Genomic DNA, 9,302 nt, shown 5'->3' on the forward strand with positions numbered 1-9,302 from the left:
AGACAGCCCGGGTTTTCCCTTTCTTTCTTTGATGTGCCTGCATCTGGAGGTTTAGATTCTAAAGAGAAGGGCTGGACTGACCCAGCAGACTGGAGAGAAGAGATACCTGGAGAAGCTAGCAAGGAATTCAGCTTGGGCTTTTCCTGCCAGTTAAAACAAGGCTCCCGGTAACAGAGGACTCTGGTCTGCTTTCTGAATTCAAGGTCTCTCCCCATTTTACAGATAGAGATGTTGAGCTGGCCAATCTGTAACAATAAAGTAGACTCAGCACAGGGCCTGTGGGGTCAAGGTGACTACACCACCACGTGCTGTCTGTACCTGCAAGTAAGAGAAAAACCTGGGTATCTTGATGCTAAATCTGCTTTTTCGGGGCTGGAGTGATGGCTTGGTAGTTAAGAGTGATTGGTGTTCTTCTGAAGGATCAGAGTTCGATTCCCAGCACCTACATCAGGCAGCTCCAGAGGATCTGATGCCCTCTTCTAGCCTCTACAGCCGTCTCTGTACACACCTAGCACACACACATATACACACAAGTAAAAATTAGAAACGAGTCTCTCTCTTTTTTTTTTTTTTTTGGTTTTTCGAGACAGGGTTTCTCTGTGTAGCCCTGACTGTCCTGGAACTCACTCTGTAGACCAGGCTGGCCTCGAACTCAGAAATCCGCCTGCCTCTGCCTCCCAAGTTCTGGGATTAAAGGCGTGCACCACCACCGCCCGGCACGAGCCTCTTTTTAAAAGATGCTCATTAGCTCACGCCTAGGATTCTAGAGAGAAGGGCTTCCAGCACCAGGCTTCTGTGTTTCATTCTTGGGGTTTGTTTAAGGAAGTCTGGGTGTGCCCTGGCACGTGTAACCTACACTTGGGAGCTCAGCTGTCTGATCAACCCAGTTGGTCCTAAGGTAAGCCTTGGCGAGGGTGGTGATTTGTGGACAATCCCTGACTCATTCTTTTCACCAGCCCACCCCAGGCTCAGGACTCCCAGAAGCCTCTTCTGCTGAGTGGGCAAACCCTGTCTCTGGATAGTGGTCCCCAGGACCTGCCTGCCCTACAAAGGAGAAATTCCAGAGGTATCCTTGATACGAAACACTTTCTCAAAGACTGGAGGTGGCAGATGGGGAGGTCTGAGGCTCTGAGTTAGGTCAATCAACCTTCCACTACTGAAGGAAGTCCAAATTACAGAGTCCAGATTAAACAAAGGCTGAGCCTGAGTCTCCAGACTCCTGTCTCCCTCTGTCTATCACAGTTATGAACTGAAGATGGCATGGGTGAAGATTTGCACAGGGGACCAGGACCCAAGCCTCGTCAGGCTGAAGTCCTTAGCTGGTTACCTGCTCACCCCACCTCTCCGTTCTCATAGCCCCTGGACCACAGCTGAGTCTGCCCTGTGCCGTGAGCAACTTGAGGGTGGAACCTAGTCTAGGGTATGCACTGCTAAGGTTGGAATGAATGGTGAGTATCCTTAAACTGGGTGAAACCCCAAGAACCTAACCTCTTGAGGCCTGCGAGGGTGAGTTATCAGCCATTGGATTCCTAACTTGATGGTTCGAAAGCTAAACCTGGCCAGGGCTTGAGCAGGCAGCAGGGTGGCAGGTGGAAGGCGGGGCTGTGCAGGAGAAACGGCGGCAGCTCAACTTCCTGTGGGTTAGAGCCCTGTGCCTGCCCTGGGGGAGGTTGCACAAATCTTCCTGTGCAGGCCCCAGGCTGCCTGCCTGCCTGGCCTGTGCACATCCTGCCTCTTTCCCAGCCTTTGCCTGCCACCTGGGCTGCCTGCCCTGGGCCTCAGTCTGCGGCCTCCTCCATCACTGGGGCTGGCGAGAGCCTAGGCTGGAAATCGTGGCCCACCCTTCCATCACTGGGCAGGGCTCCTTCCTCATTTCGCTGCTGATTCTAGCCCCAAACAAAACAGGTTGAGCCTTTTCCCTCCCTCCGGCAGTTGCCTCAGACGGCGCCGGCTGGAAGTGGGAGGGAGGGCCCGGGCTAGCCGGCTAGGACTGGGACGCGCTTCTGGCTCCTGGCCCACGTTCAGCCCTGCTTGAAGCAGGAGTGCTAGCATTTGACACAACAGACACCGGAGGATGACGGCCCAGTTGCAGTTCCGAGATGCCTTCTGGGTGAGTGGCGTTGACTGGGGGCGGTGAGCTTGAGGAACAGGTCTTGCCAGGCAGGAATCACCTTGGAGACAGACATAAGGATACAGTTTTCCTATAAAAATTGAACCTTGACTTTGGTCCTAATTATCGTGGAGATGGCCTGGGCCACAGTCTCTACTGGTATGAAAGGCAAAAGAGGAGCTCTAGCAGAAGTAATGAATTTCTTTCACAGACATCACCCCCACAGCCAGCAGAGGGACAGCCTCTGTACTCACAGGCTGATTCTCTGGGACATGCTGTCCAGCGGCAGAGCTCGCCAGGGCAGCCTAATGGAGGATTTGAGGAGGATACCTAGAGAGGAGTGTGACAAGGGAGAAGTCAGCAGCCCCGGCCCCAGGCCAACTTTGGTTTGGTTTGAGTCTCAGCTTTGTAAGGGCTGGGTTGGTTGTGGTGTCTTTCTGGGCCTCAGTTTCTACATCTGTATAATGGAGATAAGTACAAATATTTGACAGCTGAAGGTGATCCAGTGCAGTAAAGCCCGGGCACCTTGCCAGCGTTAACTCGCTCTCGGCTCTCACCCGGCCTCTGATCTCTGCCTACCTCAGGTTCTTGAAAAAGGCAGCTGGGCTTGGCAGCTTCCTGCTTGCCTTTTCAAATTCAGCGCAGATGTAAATCAAATCTTTTTGCCCGTGAAATAAGGGAACCTGGCTGGTGAGGGCAGTAGAGGCCACAGCGCTTGCCCAGCTAGCTTGTTTTCCTGCTTTTTCTTCAGTTTCCCCTCGACTCCCCCAGCCCTGATTGTCCCTCATGGCTCTTGAGAGCTTTTGGTTAAAGCTGGGGATGTGTTTCTCCTGAGGATAACACTCCAACACTATAGGGGACTCTCAGGACCTCTTCCTCACGTGGTTTTGCCCCAGCCTCACCCGGGACCCTCTCCTAGGGCCAAAGCTGGGAGGATGAGGGTTAGTAAGCCACACTTCCTTTCTGGCCAGCTTTGCTTGGGTTCCATGCTAGAGTATGGGTGGCCTTCCTCCCTTGAAACTGACTTCACAGAGAACAGAGGGCCTTGCCTGGAGAGGGCACCTTGTGCCTGTCTGGACCTCAGTTTTCCTATTTTTACAAAGAAGAGCATAGGACCAGTCCAGAGCTGCAGACGAAGGCAGCTGTCTTGGCTGTCTCGTTCACTGGGGTGCTCATTGCTCAAGATGACAGCCAGAATTCAATCGATGCTCTGACTTGGAGCCCTGCAACCCAGGAAGGCCAGAGACCCTGGTCTATTTTATCCCTTGTATCTCTATCCCAATCCCAAATGTCTGGGCTCAACTTCCCCCAAATCAAAGCCAAGAAAAGCAGCAGCCCAGTGGCAGGGGCCAGGCAGAAGGATGACATATAAGACATCAGGGCGTGGTGACAGCAGCAGAACCCAGCTGCCCCTGGGGCTGCTTCCTGGGTGGTGTCACACCATGCTCTGTTCTTGCTATGCCTCTGGGCTGCTACAGGTGTCATGGACTTCTCATTACAGCTGGTTCTTGAGGCCTTGGTTAGGAGATGCTTCCCAGGGAAGACAAAGTAGAGTCAAGGAGGAAAGTGGACAGTTGGGAACCCTTCACACTGCCCTTCAATCCTGCAGCGTTGGCAGTACACTCTTTGAAAATAGTTTTAGGCCTAGAGTGGTGGCAAATGCCTGTAATCTCAGCTCGGGCAGAGAGAAGGCAGCCAAAGTAAGTGAAATAAAGCAAGCCTGGTCTGCATGGTTAAAAGCTTGTCTCATATGACAGGGAGAGACCGAGGCAGTGGGTGTAGTTAGGGAGAAAGAAATGGAAAGGAAGGAAGGGAGGGAGGGAGGGAGGGAGGGAGGGAGGGAGGGAGGGAGGGAAAGAAAGGATATCCAGACCTTTTTTGATGAAATTTTATTTATTTTTATTTTATGTGTTTGGGTAATTTGCCTGCATGTGTGTCTGTGCACCATGTTCATGCAATGCCTGTGGTGGCCAAAAGAGGGCGTCATATCCTCTAGAACTGTAGGTGTAGGTGATGGTGAGCCACACCACCTTATGAGAGGAGTTAAACCCAGGTCCTCTGAAAGAGCAGCTAATGTTCTTAACCATTAAGCCGTCTCTCTAGCCCCAACATCTAGTTTTTAAGTAGTGGAAGGAAACCTCTGAACTGGATGGAACACATGTAGTGTCAGAACACATCACTTATCTGGCAACTTTGTCTATCCTGAACACAGGTGGGAACCAGCCGTATCTCTAACATCAGTTCATAAGGAGGGAAGCAAAGTGTCCTGGGAATTAAAGACATCGTTACTAACAGCTATCTCCAGAGTTCATTCATATACTTATAGGAGATACCCGAAAGCCGAGTATGTGCGTGTATGTAAGGATCTGTGTGTATAAGTATGGAAGTGTGCCATGGTGTGTGGCCTCTGGTGTTAGACTCCCTTTCACCTGTTTTGAGACAGGCTCTCCGTTTTGCTCTGTGTGTTCTTGGCTAGCTATCTGGCGCTTGAGCTTCCAGGAATTCTCCTATCTCTCACTCCAATCTTGCTTTAGGCACGCTGGGATTGTAGACATAAGCTGTACCTGATTTTATGTGGGTTCTTGGATCCAGACTTGAGTCTTTATACTCACGTGCAAAGTGCTTTACCTACTAGCTGTCTCCTCAGCCCCACCCCACGATTTTAACAGGCCCCCACAAAGTTTATTGACCCGCAGTATGAACAAGTAGCATAGGGGACTATCCTCCCAGCCAAACTGCCACCATCTATGAGTTCAGCTGAGGCTGTTTGCCAATGACCGTCTCTGCTGGGCGTGCTGCTCTTGGTTCTCTCATGGAAGGAAGGGCCGAGAGAGTAATGATGCCCTCACCTGAGTATCCAGCTGGCCTCCCTCCCTCCCAGTTGTCTGCAATTTTGCCCTAATTGCATGTGGCCTTGCCTCAGGTTCTAGGGGAAGGGCTACAGCATATACTCAGGGAAGGACTAGGTAAGAGGTTCCTTCTGTCAAGCTCTTAGCATCCGTGCTGAGTATGGGCTGCTTTAAGTTCATCTGTGCTCCTTCCCATAACCCTTCACTCATTGCTCAGGAAATAAACTCATTGGTTCCCCACCGTGGACTTCAGTGGACTCATACACAGTGGAACCATGGAAGTAGAGGGTAGATGTTTATGGCTCCACCTAGGGAACGAATTTTAGCAACAAGTGTGTCCATGGGGTTCTGTAGATACAGCCATTCATTAGGGGCCTGTCTGGGCCTATAGTTGGTAATAGATAGTTGTTGGTGGATCTGAGCTAGTAGAGGCATCCTCACCTGGTAGCGAAGGAGACAAAGAAATTATAGAAAATAGATATGATAGGCTGGGCACACCTTTAATCCAGTAAAGATGAAGGCAGGAGAATAGTAAGTTTAGGACAGCCTGGGCTACAAAGGAAGCTGTGGAATAGCCAGAGATATATAGCAATACCCTATCTCAAGTCCTCTCTCCCAGCAAGAGCAGATAAAATGACTTAGAAGTAGTGGGACATTTAGCATGGGATAGCTGTAGTCCTGTCCCTCGTTAGCCTTGTATTAAAGTCTGTCTGGACAGCTTCATGGTAGATGGCCTGATTCTGGCTGTGCAGAGCATTTCCGAGGCTGACTGCCATGAGAGTGAGTTTGGTGGCTGGCCACAGTGGAAAGGAAGGGAGAGTTTGTTTTTGTTACATGTACACCAACGAGGAGCATTGTAGATTTGCCGATAATTTGTGGCTAAGCCTCAGAGCAGGACCTACCAGGTGAGACCAATCTGAGGCTGAGAATAGCAGGCTTCCCCCATGGAGAGGGCTTTATACCTTAGAGAACCTGCCCAGCACTGGGTCACAAGTTAGAAGAAAGCCCAGGCCACTGCAGCTTCAGATGCCAGTGGCCACAAATGGCCCATGGTCCATTTGTCTTCCTGACCTCATTTTCCCCTGATTTCATTCATTTTCTATATTCTCTCTCTGTCTCTGTCTCTCTGTCTCTGTCTCTCTGTCTCTGTCTCTCTCTGTCTCTCTGTCTCTCTCTGTCTCTCTTTCTCTCTCTCTCTGTTTGTGTGTGTGTGTATGTGAAAATTACATTTTAATTTTTAGGAGGACACACTCACCACGGCATGCCAGTGTAGGTCAAAGGACATCTTGCAGGAGTCATTTCTCTTCCTTCCACCATGGAGGATTCTGGGGACCAAACTCGGGTCACCAGGCTTGGCAGCAGGCACCCTGGCACCCTTACCCATTGAACCATCTTATCAGCCCCTACAGGGATTTCTAGTGGAATTCCATACTAAATGATCTAAAATGGACCCTTGAGTTTTAGTCCCACACCTAGCTAAATAAGACTCTCTCGTCCTCAAGGATGTCACAGTTCAGAGAGCTCAAGGGACCCAAATGAGGTGCTAGACAAGGTATGCTCTTGAACAGCCATGGCCAAGTGCTACCTTCCCACCCTGGTCTCTGCTGACTGGGCCTTGTACAGCCAATGCCTTTGCAAAGGGATTCTTGAGTATTGTTTTAAGAGGGAAAATCATTTCTGGGTCAGATTTTCATGAAATCCATCAGGTCTCTTTGGGGATAGTTGAAAGAAAAAATAAGTATAGGAAGAGGTTGAGGCCCGTATGCTGGCATGGACATTCACCTCTTGCTTGGGACCTAAGGGACACGGCTGAGTTTCTCTCTCCAGTACATGGTCATATCTCACCCTTCAAGGCTGGGCCTGCTCCTTCCCCGTGTGTCCCCTTAGCTGCTGGTGCCTCTTCCCCTTCCCAGTCCCGAGACTCTGAGTTTCCCCATTTAGGCTGAGAGAGGAAACCTAAAGGGAAACTTCATACCAGAGTGTCCTAAAGCCACTTGTCCTCTCTTGTAGAATCTGTCTACTGTAGTGCCAGGATAATCAGCCACTTACCATGCTGTTGAAAGTCTGTCTTTGGGCTGTTTAAGCTATGAATATGTCTTCTTGAAGAAAAAAAATAGATTAATATAAAACCCAAAAAGGAAAGTGGAAAAATAGAGAAAAGAATTAAGGAAGAGTTCCCTTACTTCACAAAACATAATATTTTGCTATAAATGATTAGTTTACATAGGTACACACATACTATGTGCACAATTTTGTATTCTCTCTTTTTATGTTTCTACTATTTAAATTTTTATCTTAAGTTGTGGCAAAATACAGATATCATAAAATACATCGTGTGGATACTTGCCTCTTGGATATATTCAGTTGAATTTGTCCTTGAATATTTGTATAAAACCACTGAGACAAAAACTCAAGACGCTGCATTACTTAACAGGAAGTTGTTCTAATATCCCAGGAAAGGGAACTGCAAAGCATTCTTTCCAAATCTACTACAGTTGGCCAAATATGAATCAAGTATATCACAATTTACTCACTTCAGAGTCTGACATTTTCTTCACGATGACGTTCTTGGGAGAATGAGGCAGGAGGATTGTGAGTTTGACTACTATGGGCTACATAAGGGGTCTGAGTCCAGTTTGGACTGCACAGTGAGACCCGCCTCAAAACGACAAAACTGAGAGGACACGAAGCAAACGTTGTGATCATTACAGCTAACCTGAGCGTGCACGAGCCGATGGCAGGCTGAATGCTGTCACATACAGCCCAGGGACAACAAGGGACTGGTGGGAGCAGTCTGAACTATACATGGTAGAGCTGACAGCAAAACCTGGGTCTGCTGGTTGTCAACAAACTACCACTAGCTGGCTGATGGGTGGTAGCCACGGAACCAAAAGGCTACACTTCTCTGTAGGGATTTGACTGACAGGACAGGGATAAATTCTTCAACCGACCCCATATATTTATCACTTTAACTCTCCTTTTCCCATCTTAACCATTTTTAAGTTGTACAGTTCGGTTGCATCTGAAAGAAACCTCTACTTTAAGGTTTAAGTGGACCAGGTCAGTTCCTCGGTGTTTGGTGTGAACACTGACTTTGAGATCTCTAAAAGTCCTCTGGCTACCGTAGGTGCCTTTTTTACAGCTGCAGGGATGGACTTGGAAGGGTCTGAGCCTGTGGGGGGACAAACCAGAGCCAACACAGCTTTGAGGAAGGACTTGGAACAGGGCAGGACTTCATTACTTAGGGTCAAGGGGCTAATGGCTCCATGTAGGCCAATGGTTAGGAAGCAGCAGGAGCTTGTTGAGAATGCAGGAGATGAACCAGGAGGCTCTGGGTGTCTTGGCCTTGGCTGTCACCAGCCACCTTGCACATCTCCCTCCTTGCGACATGAGAAGGATGGGAATGGATGCTCTCAACAGGTCTGTAGGATATGTGGTAAGTTGGTGATCTGCAGACACCAGCATAAGCCCGTTTTCACAAGAAGAGTCTCTGGAAGGCTACACAGGATGAATCAAAGAGGTTAGCAGTTGGCAGGGTAAGAGGAAAGAAACTGGTGAGGGATAAGGCCAGGTGGTCCTGAGTATTTCATCATAGAAGCACGTCTGTCATTGAGCTCTGAACCATGTCAGCTTAACACTCAACAAATTAAACAGATCAAAATTAAAAGAAGAGAACATTTGTTTCAAGATCCATGAAGATTTTTCTTAGTCTCAGCTGCTTAAGACAACCCCAGAAGAACATAGCAGCATTTCTTTGTGTCAGCATCAGGATGGTCACCCCATAGGTGTCCCCAATTATAGCCTACGAGGCAATAGCCAGTGGCATCCTGGCTACAGGGAAGCTCCAGGGCACAGGCAGCTCAGTGCCCTCTGCCCTTGGATTCCAAGAACAGATTGGTTGGATTATAGTCTTCGTGGGATGGTCTGCCCAACCACCACCTGGGTTGGTACTGGTTTCTGTGGGTTCAGGGGAGGTGGACTTTCTCTGCTTTTTCTTATTCCAGTGGAGTAGGGGGTGTATTTACTCTTTGCAATTAAATATAGATTAGATACATCATTTTTTAAAAAAAGAATGCTTTTAAACAAAACCAAGCAATTCTGCTTTCAAGGTCAGAAGGTATTTTTCGGCTAAGTTTGTGGTTTGATAGCATTACCCCTTCCACAGGCTGAACACGAGAGCAACCAAAGACCGAAATCTTGGCACTGCTATGTGCATTCACCCGGCATGTCATGTTAGGAGATTGCAGAGATTTGTGGCTGTGACTATGCTGCTTCTGCCAACCCAACCTTACCTTTCCTTTCCTTTCCTTTCCTTTCCTTTCCTTTCCTTTCCTTTCCTTTCC

The 9,302-nt window shown here is 48.8% G+C and overlaps 1 protein-coding gene across 2 annotated transcripts in view; it reads left to right on the forward strand.

The window, feature by feature from the left end:
• Positions 1-1,658: 1,658 nt before the first annotated feature.
• Positions 1,659-9,302, forward strand: part of Pstpip1 (proline-serine-threonine phosphatase interacting protein 1) — a 42,350-nt gene continuing 34,706 nt past the window's right edge. Inside the window, exon 1 of one of the 2 annotated variants that reach the window (XM_028774431.1) lies at positions 1,659-2,110. In XM_028774431.1, the coding sequence (XP_028630264.1) occupies positions 2,075-2,110 (36 nt within the window). In that variant the 5' untranslated portion in view covers positions 1,659-2,074. The remainder of the gene's footprint in view (positions 2,111-9,302) is intronic. The other variant, XM_028774430.1, reaches the window with a different exon arrangement.

Source organism: Grammomys surdaster, unplaced genomic scaffold (genome assembly GCF_004785775.1).
Source record: "Grammomys surdaster isolate TR1022 unplaced genomic scaffold, NIH_TR_1.0 241, whole genome shotgun sequence".
In the NCBI taxonomy this organism is placed as follows: domain Eukaryota; kingdom Metazoa; phylum Chordata; class Mammalia; order Rodentia; family Muridae; genus Grammomys; species Grammomys surdaster.